We start from the raw sequence: 14,058 nt of genomic DNA on the forward strand, positions 1-14,058 counted from the left end.
AAGGCCTTACTGGTACATTATTTAAACTGTTATGTTTATTCATATCATGATCTGATCACCATGCTCAATATATCCCATATTAATGGGGGTATTGGGGTAATGATACAAAAGGTTTGCTAGGGTAGACCCTCTTTCACTCAGACTCAGCCCCACCTCCCGAATCAAACTCAGCCCATCCCCACCTCCCACCCCCCGGAATCAAAAGCCTGGCTATGGGCCTGGGACTAGTTGAGGTTTCTGAACAGTCTTCAAAGGTAACCCCATGTAAAGTGCATTGAAGTAATCTAATCGGGATGTAACCAGAGTGTGGACCATTGTGGCCAGATCAGACTTCCCAAGGTAGGGGCGCAGCTGGCACACAAGCTTTAACTGTGCAAAAGCTCCCCTGGCTACCACCTACACCTGAATTCAACAGCCCTTTGAAGGCAAATCCTTGAGGCAGATAGGACCCTGAATGAGTGTGGTGGTGTCCTTGGAAGGCTCTTGGCCAGTTGTGTGGTGGTGGAGGAGGAGGAGGAGGGGGAAGAGGAGAAGAGGGGGAAGAGGAGAAAGAGGACGACGAGGAGGAAGAGGACGAGGAAGAAGAGGGGGAAGAGGAGGAGGAAGGGGCAGGAGCGCCTGGATAGCGAACCTTCTTTAGCGGGCCTTAGAATGAAGACTCGAAGGGGCGGGGCGAGGACCACTGATGAGCCAATGGGGGGGGGGGATAGGCTTGAGATTGGCAGCACAGCTGTTTGGGGCAGGCCCCCTCCTACGGCTTCCAAGGGGCGTTCAGGCAGAGACATCCACTGGACGGGACTGGCTCGGCTCCCGGCTGGCTCTTCCCGCTCCCTCCCTCTTCCCTCCCTCCCTCCCTGGGCGCGAGAGGCAGGCGGCGCGCTGACTGATCTGGCGAACAGGGGCTTCTGTGTAAACTGAGGCTAAACAAACACAGATGGCTCCCGCGGCGTGCCTTCCCCAAAAATGCTGGCAATGCGGCCGGGACTTCAGATGACAGGCTGAGCCGGAGGGGAGAAGAAGGCGGCGAGCAGCGGACGGCAAGAGAGCGGCGGGAGAGAGGGCAGAAAGCGAGGCAGCGGGCTCGGAGGATGAAGAACATGCAGCTGGCGGAGGCAGAGGCGGCCGAGGCGGCGCGGTGGAAGCGGCTCTGCCTGCAGGAGCTGAGCGGCATCAAGAAGCTCCGGAGGAAGAGCCGGGAGCCCGCCAGGCTGCCCCTTCCTCCCCCTCCTCCTCCTCCCCAAAGGGAGCCCGAGGGCGCGGTGGATCTCCGGCGGGGGCGGCCCTTCCCCACGGCGCTCCTCGGCCCCCCATCGCCCCCCGGGAAGGAGGCGCGCCTCCGCCCCGAGCCGCCGCCGCCGCCGTCGAGGATGGCGCTGTGCCCACCGCCGCCTCAACTGGAGAGCCCCTTCCCGCCGGGCTTCTCCTCGGCCGCCCGCCCGGAGCCCCCTCGCTCTCCTTCCCCGCCTCGGAAGCGGCCCGGGGACCCTCCGGGCGCCTCGTCGGAGATCAAAGCCCTGCAGCAGACGCGGCGCCTCCTGGCCAACGCCCGCGAGCGCACCCGCGTCCACACCATCAGCGCCGCCTTCGAGGCCCTGCGCAAGCAGGTAAGCGGGCGCGCGCGTACGCACGGGGAAGGGGCCACGCGCCACCCCAGGGAGGTACCAGAGAGAGAGGCAGAAGGCTGTCCCCAAGCACACACGGCAGAATCCCCAAAGCATCCTCTGCACAACAGATTCGTGTCATGGTCAAAAACAGCCACTAGGTGGCGTTCGGGAAACTTGCCATTTTTTTCAGGATAACATTGCGCAAAGGCTAATGATGCTGGGGAAAATGGAAGGAAAAAGGAAGAGGGGCCGACCAAGGGCAATCCTTGAAGTGACTGGCTTGACCTTGAAGGAGCTGGGGGTGGTGACGGCTGACAGGGAGCACCGGCATGGGATGGTCCATGAGGTCACGAAGAGTCAGAAGCGACTGAATGAATAAACAACAAGGCATGGGCAAACTTGGGTCCTTCGGGTATTTTGGACTTCAACTCCCACAGTTCCTAACAGCCTCATAGAATCATAGAGTTGGCAGAGCCCTTGTGGGCCATCCAGTTCAACCCCCTGCCAAGAAGCAGGAAAATCACATTCAAACTGTGGATGTTAGGGGCGGCTCAACCCATTACGCAAAGTAAGCATTGGCAGTATAGTTGATTTTGCCCAGGGGCGCTCTTGAGGCGCTCTTGGGGAAAAATAGACCTTGACATATGCGAGTTGTAGTTACTGGGATGTATAGTTCACCTACAATCAAACAGCATTCTGAACTCCACCAATGATGGAATTGAACCAAATATAGCACACAGAACTCCCACGACAAACAGAAAATATATATCAGTAATTGGTTGGGGGGGGGGGGGTTGCCAAAATACTCTTTGCTTACCGTTGAAAACTACCTAGGGCCACCTCTAATAACAGTTAAGAGGCAATAAATACAATTAAAACGCATAATCCCCCCTCAAAGAAATCCCACCCACAACCTCCCTAGCAAACCTGTTTTAAGTCCAGGTTATTTGAAGGAGCATCTCTCTCTCTCTCTACAAACAACTTAGAAATCTGCACCCTCTGGGGAGGGCCTTCACTCCGTCCCACCACCTGCTGAAGCGCTTTACTGGACACATGGATGCCTTTTCCATGGATGCTCCCAGTCTGTGGAATTCCTTCCCAAGAGTGACCAGGATGACCCCATCCCTCCTACTGGCCTTCCATAAGCAGCAATATATATAGCTGGGGAGCTTGTGGGCAGAATTTGGGGAGGATACTAAGTTTTTTAAAAATAACTTCAATTGTTTTTATTACATTTCAATTATATTTTAACTTTATATTCAGGCACTAATATTTAATTTTTTAATTTTAAAATTTTCTTAGATTGTGTGGTTGTTTGCCACCTTAAATCCCTGTGGGGAGAAAGGTGTGATAGAGATAAAGTTAGTAAGAGTAATAATAGTGGGTTGCTGTAAGTTTTTCGGTCTGTATGGCCATGTTCCAGAAGAATTCTCTCCTGATGTTTCACCTGCATCTATGGCAGGCATAGATGCAGGTCTGCCTCTGAGGATGCCTGTCATAGATGCAGGCGAAACATCAGGAGAGAATGCTTCTGGAACATGGCCATACAGACCAAAAAACTTACAGCAACCCAGTAATTCCGGCCATGAAAGCCTTCAACAAAACAGCAATAATAGTAATAACATCCTAGGCTGGTTGGGGAGATGTGCTCTGTACATCTCCCCCTTTCTTGTCCTTTCTTGGCATCACCCAAGGTTGAGGCAAAGAGCAATCCATCCCATTCCTGCACACTGTGTAAGAACTGTTGTTGTCCATTCAGTGGCATCTAGGCTGGAGAACCTCTCTTGGACTGTGTGCCATGAGTCAGAGCCCTCTTCCTGCTCTCATGGCCCCCAGAACCCTCCTTCTCTTTTGTGGCTTCCCAGCAGAGTCCCAAATGTCCCTGGCTGGTGTTCTCCATCCAACACTGAGCACCAAACTTCTGGCTCCCAGGTCAGTGCTTCCTCCAAAGGCGCTCGGAAGCATCAGTTGCCCAGGGAGAGACGTGACCAGCAACCTTTAGAATGTGCAATTTCATTGAAAGGCTGCCCCAAGATCTCAGGTCTTAGTTCCTAATCTGATTATCAGGTTACATAGCTTCGGTTGGGAAGAAAACAGGAGAGGAACATTGGGTTCCCGTGGAGGATCGCTAAACAATGAATGGCATGCAGCTAATTGCGTGACACTCTGTGATTTTGGCTGACCTATGATTGCCTTCCTCCACCCACCTTCATGCCAAAAAAGTAAAGTTGGATGTAACACCGCTATTATCAAAAGTTCACACGGGTCTCATGCCGGGTGTAAATTATATTTTCCTGTTAATCAAATACACTTTCCTGTCAGTTACTAAGCTCTGTGCTCAGAGTATTGTTCTTCCCAAAGTGAAAGCTCTGAAGCTCTAAAATCCAGCTTTATTAGTTGAAAGCTCTTCCATCCCCACTGCCCCCTCCAAGTTTTTGCCTCTATGGGCTGCTGAGTACAGTGCAGGGACAGATGGTCTGGGAAAGCAGGTTGACAGACCAATTCATGGTTATGTTTTGGAACCATGTTTTGCCTTGTCTAAAACATCCCAGTCATTATAGTTATAAGGTGTCAATAAAGGGAGACAACGGAGTTAGTGAAACTGCAAGATACCTCACAGCCAGGGTTTTAAAATATGGTGTTCCTCTGCAAGATGAGTACAGTGGTCTGCCTGTCTTATCTCAAATATGGAAGGTTGCAGACTGAGAAATGCTTCTTGTGGGTAAGTCTTTCTGTAATTATATGGCAAGGGGAATGTTTTTCAGACCTTCTTCAGATGAAGAAGGTTTTAAAATGCCACAAATATAATTGTGCTGGTATGGCTGTACCAAAAGCTCCAACTTTCTTTTCTTTCTTTGAGTGTATGTATTCCAAAGTTCCATGCATTTTGCAATAAGGTGGCTTCCCTTGGTTTGCAATTTTAGGGCCAATGACCCATCAATCATTGTTAAGTTTTGGTTCCGCCCCTTTCCCCAGGGCTCTGGGAGGAGAGGAGCCATTTTAGGTCAGTCTTGCATTGGAAAGCTTAGCTACAATACATGGATTAGCTCCACCTGTAGAGAAGCTTAGTTTCTCATAGCATCCGAGGGAAAACAGTTCCAAAGGACTCCAGCTGGAGAATCTACAAAGCCTTGACTGGTAGGTCTACTCGGGACCCAAGAAGCAGTTTGGAGCCGGGAGTAGAGCCCACACCAGCAAAGTTTAGAAAGTAGATTGCCCAAGGAGGGATTAAAAAGGGTTTTCCTCTTAAAGAAAAGAAACAGTTCAGGAAGCCAGTTGCCTGTCCCTTGTGGACAAGATTAAGAAAGCCACCAGTTGATTCAAAGCCTTGAAGCATTTGTTTAATTTGTTGAAGATGTAAGAAGTATTTGATTGTTTGTTGAAGACTTAAGCAATAATAAAGGACTTTGTTAAACCTTTCAAGCTTCTAAAGACTCTGTATAGGAAAATCCTTAGGGCCTCTCACTCCAGGCACCCTGGCTTCCTGCTGGGCACAAAGAGCACGTCCTGTTCAAAAGCCAACTGCTATAGGCCCAGCGCGTGACAGCACAATAATCATTGGTATCTTCTTGTTCCCAAGAACAAATACATGTTGAGGTGAGTTTGCAGATACCTGAGAATAATGTTTCTGGGTTCTCAAGGAACTTCATTAAGCTGAACAGCTTTATACATGATTAAAAAGCCAGAAAATTAATCTTGAAAATTTGTTTAAAATGATTAACTGTTTTAAGTCACTGACATCTTCAATTAAAAATAGGACTAATCTACATGTATCCACAGCGAGTTCTATCCTGACTATCTTCAAGACATTGCACCACTTCTGGAAGGTATAATGGGATAAACCAGGATAATCCGGTTTCAGAAAAGATTGGGGGATATTCCAGAATTTGTCTGAAGTTTCAGAGTGAGGCTGGATCTACAATATCAAATAATGCAGCTTCAGAATACAAAGTAACTCAATTGAACTGAATTATATGGCAGTGTAGACTCATATAATCTACTTCAATGGAGTTAACCTGCATTCTGAAATAAATGGTAATATAGACCTAGTCTAAGTCTGCAGCTGTGGTGCAGTGCCCTATTTGGACTTGACTGGTGTCCACATAGGGCACAACAACCATCCCTTTTTTTGTCTGCACTTATCTGCAAATGGTGATGGCTCATGCACAAATCATTGCGGCTGCCACTTCCAGATGGCTGCAGAACTCCATGTGAGCTCCTGGTAATTGCAAACATGCCCAAATGACCAGGAAAAAGACGAGAATATCAACTCCTACCTCTTCCTGATCATGGAAGTGCCTTTGTAGTACAGTGCACCCAAAATGGCCAGGAGTTCCCACAGAGCTCTGTGGCCATCTGAGAGCAGCAATTATGAACCAGAGTTGAAGGCGCCTGGCATGTGGTGCTTGGGCGAGAGACATCTGGAGTTCCAGCTTCATGTCACACATCAGAGGAAGTATATACAGTAGTTTCAGAAATCATTAGAAAATCTTTTTAAAATTAGCCATCATATAGAATAAAGCTTCTTAAACGACCCCATTTGAGGTCCCCTAACAAAATGTGGGGGGTCACAAAAATGTGTAGCCTGCTTCTATGGCAGTGGTTCCCACTTGACCACTTGACCAGGGACCGCTTTGACCAGGAACCACTCTCCAACATTAGTACCAAAAGGGTTATGAACCAATTTTTGGTCAACTTTAGATTTGGTTTGGTTATTTGGGGTGCTGATTCAGAAAACTTCATTGGATAGACCACATCAGCTCTAGTTTCTGATACAGAACATATGCCATCCAGTAGTCACCGTTTTCTCTAGTTTATTAAACCATATTTAATAAAGTGGAACTGCAGACCTTATTTTAGGTCTCATGGCCTACCAGTGGGCCGCAGCCCATAGGTTGGGAACCACTGCTCTAGGGGTTGTTTTAGACATTTAAATGAATCTCTTAGCAGCAACATGCAGCAAATGCTTCAGTTATACTTCTTAAAAATGGAAAACCAGCCTTCATTGTTTATCAAGCCTTGCAAATGTGAATTTTACTTGCTGGCTGTATTTTTTCAGTTTCAATTAGAGTTGTGTACCAATTTTATAGCTCTATATACCCAGGGTCAAATAAAATTTCTCAGGCGAAAAGTGGTTGCAAATTGAAAAAAAATTAAGAAGTTCTGGTGTAGAAGACTGAACAAGTTATTATAATAAAATGTTATCCAGACAAAGCATTTTTTTTCTGGGTGTATGCTGACAGCAAGAATAACATATATCAAAGCTGGGCTAGGAAGCCAAGTCTTTTTCCAGCTTAATCTAGTTCCAGAACCATGCTCTTAAGAAAGCACACCCTCTTCCTCTGAGACTCAAATCAAAGATGCTGATCTTATATCTTATTTTAATTCAGAAGCAATTTTTTTGTCAAAAACATGTAAGCCTTTGCAAATGTATCTAAAGTTAAATTGCAAGTGATGTCTGTCTCCTCTTTGGCAAATATTATTTGCTCTGCTGAAATCTATATAAATAAAAATGAAATGTTCATTTGTGGGATTAACATAACTCAAAAACCACTGGGCAAATTGACACCAAATTTGGACACAATACACATATCAGGCCAACGAGTGACCATCACTCGTAAAAACACTGAAAAACACAGCAGAAGAGACTTTAAAAGCAAAAAATCCCACAAAAAATACATTACAATGCGTAAAACCACACATATATTATATATATATATATATATATATATATATATATACACACACACACACACAAAATACATATACACAGACTGGGCCACAGCAATGAGTGGCAGGGCATGGCTAGTGAAGATGAATAGGGAGGACTTAATTTTCTCTCAGAGACTAATTTTTTTCTTTCTCACTCTTCTCTGTATAAGCCAGTATGCACACCAATTCACTCTAAAGGCAGATCATATTCGATCTTGGAAACTAAGCAAGAACTGTCCTGATTGGTCCTTTCAAGGGAGATAGCCAATTAATACCAGGTGCGATAGGCTAAATTTGAGAGGAAGGAACTAGGAAAACATCTTTTGAGTATTCCTTGCCTAAGAAAACCCTATACATTCATAGGGTCAACATCAGTCAATGGGCAACTTGAAGAAATGTCAGGCTATTGATATCAGAACATAGTACTGCTTCATCTCTGTGGTTTGTATTTGTTTGCAAGTCCTCTGAGGCCCCTTCTACGCTGCCTTATATCCCATGATCTCATCCCAGATTATCTGATTTAAACTGGATTATATGAGTCTCTACTTTTAGATAATCTGGGATAAGAAGATAATCTGGGATCAGATCCTAGGATATTAGGGGCAGTGTGGAAGGGAACTGAGTTATAATTTTTAAGAAATCATCACCACACAAACACCACTAACATAATGTCGGAAAGTCTTATATAGGGGTAATAGTAGCACAGTTAATAAATCATAATGTGTAACACGCTGCTTATGACTTTTTATATACTGAAACAGTCTGGCATGCCTAATTCTTCAAATGCTATGTAAAGGTGGGATCCATCTGATTACTCTGCAGTATTAACATTCTAATTGGCTTTGATTTGATAGATCATGAAAAACTATGCATTCTTCAAGAAATGGGTATGCCACAATATTTGCTTGTCTTGATGCATAACTAGTACTCAGGATGGAGAGACAAGAGTGGTTTTTTGCTGGCTAGGGGTCAGAAAAGGCTGCATTTTATCACCCTGTTTAACTTGCATGCTGAACATATCATATGAAAAGCAAGATTACACTTGGAGGAAGGAAATGTGATAGCTGGAGGAAGGAGCATCAACATTTTAAGATATGTAGATGACACCCTAGTACTAACAGAAAATAGTTAAATAGTTCAAGGTTTTCCATCTCTTGGCTCAGTCAGGAATCAGAATGAAGATTGCATTGAAGAAATTAGAAGAAGACTAGGACTTGGGGTCAGCTTTGAATAAACCAGACAAGATCTTGCAGTGTCGGATGTATAATCGAATACTATAATTCCACTTGTCCATGTCAATGTATTTCCCTCTTCTATGTATTTTGGTGAAAGCTAGACTGAAAAAGTTGATAGGAAAAGTGTCAACTAATTTGAAATGTGGTAGTGGAGAAGCATTCTACGGATATCAAAGGCTGCTAAAAAGACAAGATGAGAACAAATCAAGCCTGAACTTTCCCTAGAACAGGCATGGGCAAACTTTGGCCCTCCAGATGTTTTGGGCTTCAACTCCCAGAAATCCAGCCAGCTTACAGGCTGTCAGGAATTCCTCTTCAAGCTATATAATTTATCTCGAGAAGGAAGGATTTCTACTTGTCACTCCATTCTTCATTATCTTCTAAGTAGCTTCTGGGCACCTAGAGCTTGCAAGAGAAATAAATCGGTTTCTTGGGTGTGGGAAGGACAATACAGATAAAGAGTACCACTGGAGTTTACTTGAAGGGTCCTTCCACACAGCCATGTAACCCAGAATATCAAGGAAGATTTTTTTTTGTCGTGTCAGGAGTGACTTGAGAAACTGCAAGTCGCTTCTGGTGTGAGAGAATTGGCCATCTGCAAGGACATTGCCCAGGGGACGCCTGGATGATTTGATGTTTTTACCATTCTTGTGGGAGGCTTCTCTCATGTCCCCGCATGAGGAGCTGGAGCTGATAGAGGGAGCTCATCCACCTCTCCCTGGATTCGAACCTGCGACTTGTCGGTCTTCAGTCCTGCCGGCACAAGGGTTTAACCCACTGCGCCACCGGGGGCTCCTATCAAGGAAGATAATCCACAATATCTGCTTTGAACTGGATTATCTGAGTCCACACTGCCATATAATCCACTTCAGTGTGGATTTTATACACCTGTGTGGAAGGGGCTGAAAATGATGAAATGAGGCAAAAGGAAAATAGATGTTGAGTTATTCAACTATCCTTGGTCTCACTGAGGAAACTGGCATTTGGGTTTCTGCGGAGAGGTGATAGTTCATCAGAGGGCAAACATGAGGGAAAGTGACCATTGCATTAATACTATGTGGTGCCAGGCATTGGCTAAAGATACAATAGCTGCAAAATCACTTAAGAACATTGAGCACTTAATTATCAATTTGTCATATAGTTGGACGACTGCCTATAAAGTCAAACACAGACATATTTAATTTCAGAAGAGCAAATTTTTCAAAAATGATGCTGTTATTAAATTCAGTCAACCTCCTTCAGGAAGCTTAGAGATTATTAAAACCACAATGAAAGAGATCCAGATAAAGGGAAAACCACAGACTAATATAAGATAGAAGCAAATCCAAGAGGATACCAGCATGGTTAAATAACAGTGCTAAAGAAACCAAAAAAGGGGAATGTATAGCTCAAATATGTAAAACAATCACACGAACCAAACTGATGTAGATTGATAAGGCATGCAAAGAAGGAATTTGAAACTAAGAAATAAGATATTTATTGAAAATGCTTTCCTTGAACTCACAAATCTTAGATAATTTCCAGACAGAGTCTAAAATTCAGTTCCTAAAAAATGTTCAAACTTCAGATTATTTTGGATGAAGGGATTATATGGATAAGTTTATATACAGCTGCAGGTCTAGGAAAGAGTGGAGAAAAAATTAGCTGTCCTGAGTGTCAACTTATGCTGAGAAATGCTCAAGAGGAGTGCATATCATTGCTGGTTTTCCAGACCTCTGTGGTTATGACTGACTGTGGTATATCGTGGTATCACAGAATTGGAGAGGAACTTGGGCCACTATGTGTCACTGGGTCCACTCTTTCCTGCATGTTTCACTGGGTCTAGCTGCCCTACATGATGTTTCTGATTACCAGATGCTTTTCATAAATTTACATCAGAGCTTTCCAGATATTTCATTCCAGTTAATCACTTTTTAGACATGCATCCTTTTGCGACACAGTAATTCAGTGTTACTAGCAAACTGGAGATTAAACCAACCCCTTATAAGAGAAACTGATACATATATAAATTGCAGTAATTAAGTGTATTTTACGGTTGATTGATTTTATTGTGGTTTTGTTTTATGTATTAATTGCGTGATTTATGTTTTCCTTTGATATTGATGTATCTGTATTTATTGCACCATGTGTACTGTTACATTACAAGTGCTTTGTAAGCTGCCCTGAGTCCCTTTTGGGAGATGGTGGTGGGGTAGAAATAAAGTTTTATTAAATTATAATCTTTAATTTATATTTTTGAAAATATATAATTTATTGCTTATTTCACATAGACTCAGAGGTTTCTATTTATGTTTGCGTAACACATTTCCATACTGTAGCCAACACTCGAATGTGTCATGCACACAGTTTGGAAAACTGACATACATACTGATAGTAGCCACAATTTCTTGCTTTTAAATCCTCTATGAGGGAGGCATTACTGACTTATAATTTGATTTACCCAAGGGTGCATCCACACAGGGTAGAAAACGCATGCCCTCCTGGATTTTTTGTGGAGAGTCCAAACGACGCCCCACGTAAAAATGAATTACTTCTTGACAAAGCAGGAAAACCCTGCTTTGTCCTGAAGTAATTTGATAGTGGATTAGATCCAGGTCTAGTGTATTAGACCCGGCTCTAACCCACTATGGCCGCTGTCTGGACTGCCCCCTCAGAAGTTCTGGAACTTCTGAGTGGGCAGTCTGCATAGCCCTCTGATATTTTCAAAGCTGAATTAGCCCAGAAAACTCAGAGGGCTCAACCCCCCCCCCCCCTCCAATTTTTAAAAAACGTCTTAAAAGGTTAAAAAGTACTTCTCCTGGCATGTCATTTCTATGCACCAGGAGAGGGCTAGCAGCAGGGTAATGCTGGCCGGGTAAGTAATTTTTTACTTTTTAAGGCTTTTCTTGGGTGGGGGGGAGTTTGTGTCCAGGTGCCCGGCTAGAAGGTCGCGCAGGACATTTGGACCCCCTCCCCCCAAGAAAATTTTGGGTGTTCACGAGTGGTATGTGGACTGTAATGCAGGCTCAATTGGGTTTTTAAAACCCGATTAGGAGTGCATTAAAGTCCTGTCTGGAACTGCCCCAAGAGAGAATCTCCTTTCTCAGTCCAGTCAGTGCTTCCCAGTGGCTAGTCATCAGATGCATCTCATGGTGAAAAGGGCAAACAATAAGGGCAAAATGTGACCACCATGTCTTCTGTTTATAAACTTCCCAGAGGCAACAGGTAGACGAGTATTGGAAACAGAAGACTAGATCAGAATGATCTCCAATCCACACATGTCAGATGCAAAGCTCGCCACATCATTTTTTGTGGCCTGCCAGAGCAACATAGTTACATATATCCCATCTTACAATTATGAATAGCCCTTTGAAGGCAACCATAAGGCTAATTTGGCCCTCGGTAAAAATGACCTTAACCCCCCTGCCCTTGTCCAATCCAGGAAGGTGGCCTTTGCTTGTAAATACTTAATTGTAGCAAATTGCAGCAAAAGGGCATCTCATCCTTGTTGATGTAGTAGAAAAGACTGGAACTTGATAGCCTTGTTAATAATCAAAACATAGATGCTCCCAAGATACACATCAGTTCTGTTGTTTTATTAAACACTTTATTTTCTTTTTCTACAATCCTCCTGTTACACTATAATGACAGAACAATTAGTCCTGTCTAATTGGCTCTTGCTAATCTCCTCAGCTGTTTGCCTGTGTCACAATTTATGTCACAGATGTAATTCCATGCGGAATATCCCAACATCTTTCCGCAGGATTTGTAGTAAGTCACATTCCTCTGTGAATGTTATCATATAGATAATCTTTGTGTTGCAGTTTCCCAGATTCTAATTAGCGTAATGAATTAGCATGCTTATTTTCTTTGTTGCACAACAGAAGACAAGGGTAAGAATAAGAATTAGTGTTTACCTATGATCAGGCCCGTAGCCAGGATTTTGTTTTGTGGAGAGCTGAGTTTGATTCGGGGGGGGGGGGGGGGAGAGAGAGAGCTGTGTCTGAGTGAAAGAGGGTCTACCCTAGCAAACCTTTTGTATCGTTACCCCAATACCCCCATGTATATGGGATATATTGAGTATGGTGATCAGATCATGATATGAATAAACATAACAGTTTAAATAATGTACCAGTAAGATCTTTTCGTGAAGCCCCCCAAGCGCCCCCCCCCCCCAGCTACATGCCTGCCTATGATGTAAAGAACCATTATATTAATATAGTGTAGCTTTGGATTTTTCATGTGCCTTAATTCTTATTTATAACAAAAAGACAAGCTTTAAAAAACCCTAGTTGTAGTTTAGTCCTACAATTAAGCTTTTTGAACATAGTATCATCCTTTTTTTTCTTTTTACCTTTTATTGAGGAGTGAAAGTACTGAGCTATCTAGTATATGTGTTTTATGCATATTACGTGTTTGTCAAGGATGGGGCTAGAGAGCAGCAAGGACATATGTGAATGGATTTCTATTTCTGAATTTATCGACTCATTTATGTACCACTTGTCACTGCATGCAAGCAAGCTTCATGAAATGACACCAAATATGTCCATAATTATTACATGATTGAACCCAAACAGGCACATCAGTAACAATGCTTAAGAGTGAACCTAGGCTGATTTGTAAGATGTGCACTCTCCCTTGCTGCCTAATACAACTGTAAGGAACAGATCAGAAGCTCTCATCTTCATATTATCTTAATCACAGATTTTCAGTTGTGCACAATGATATTAGACATACATATGGTTTGTTGGTTTGGCTATGGTATGTTGACACAAGGCAAGCTCAAAATATGATCTAAGAAGTTAACTTGTTTCAATAAACCATAGGGTTGAGATGTACATTAAACAATCTTTATATATAATAAAAGTCAGCATTTGTATGTATATAAGTGGGCATGTGGGTATGTGTGTATGTGGCAGCTTTCTGATGGACTCCCACTTCCACAGGCCAGTGCGACCTGCACAAGTGACGGACCTGAGCCAAACTTGGCACGCATAACCCCCATGACCCACTTTACGTCCTGGTGCGGTTTGGGGGAGAATGGACCATGAATGATGGGATTTACTTTCAATCACTTCAGCTCCCACAAACCATTGTGACCCTCACCCAGGCCCGTAGCCAGGATTTCGATTCAGAGGGGTGCTGAGTTTGATTCGGGGGGAGGGGGCTGAGTTTGATTCAGGGGGGGGCTGAGCTTGATTCGGGGGGGGCTGAGTTTGATTCAGGGGGGCTGAATTTGGCTCGGGGGCTGAGTTTGGTTCGGGGGGCTGGGTTTGTTTTGGGAGGGAGCTCAGGATCTACCCTAGCAAACCTTCTGTATCATTATCCCAGTAGCCCCATGCATATGGGATATATTGAGCATGGTGATCAGATCATGATATGAATAAACATAACAGTTTAAATAATGTACCAGTAAGGCCTTCTCGCGGACCACCCTGAGAATTTACTATGGACCTGCGGGCTTCACCAATGATGGATCAGCACCAACCTTGGCACACAGACCCCTCATGACCCACTTCACATCCTGG

The 14,058-nt window shown here is 44.0% G+C and overlaps 1 protein-coding gene across 1 annotated transcript in view; it reads left to right on the forward strand.

Annotated features, from left to right (window-relative positions):
- Positions 1 to 723: 723 nt before the first annotated feature.
- ATOH8 (atonal bHLH transcription factor 8) overlaps positions 724 to 14,058 on the forward strand; it is a 45,170-nt gene continuing 31,835 nt past the window's right edge. The window contains exon 1 of the mRNA XM_060769276.2: positions 724 to 1,604. Within this exon, the coding sequence (XP_060625259.2) occupies positions 1,089 to 1,604 (516 nt within the window). The 5' untranslated portion in view covers positions 724 to 1,088. The remainder of the gene's footprint in view (positions 1,605 to 14,058) is intronic.

Source organism: Anolis sagrei, chromosome 3 (assembly GCF_037176765.1).
Source record: "Anolis sagrei isolate rAnoSag1 chromosome 3, rAnoSag1.mat, whole genome shotgun sequence".
Classification (NCBI taxonomy): Eukaryota; Metazoa; Chordata; class Lepidosauria; order Squamata; family Dactyloidae; genus Anolis; species Anolis sagrei.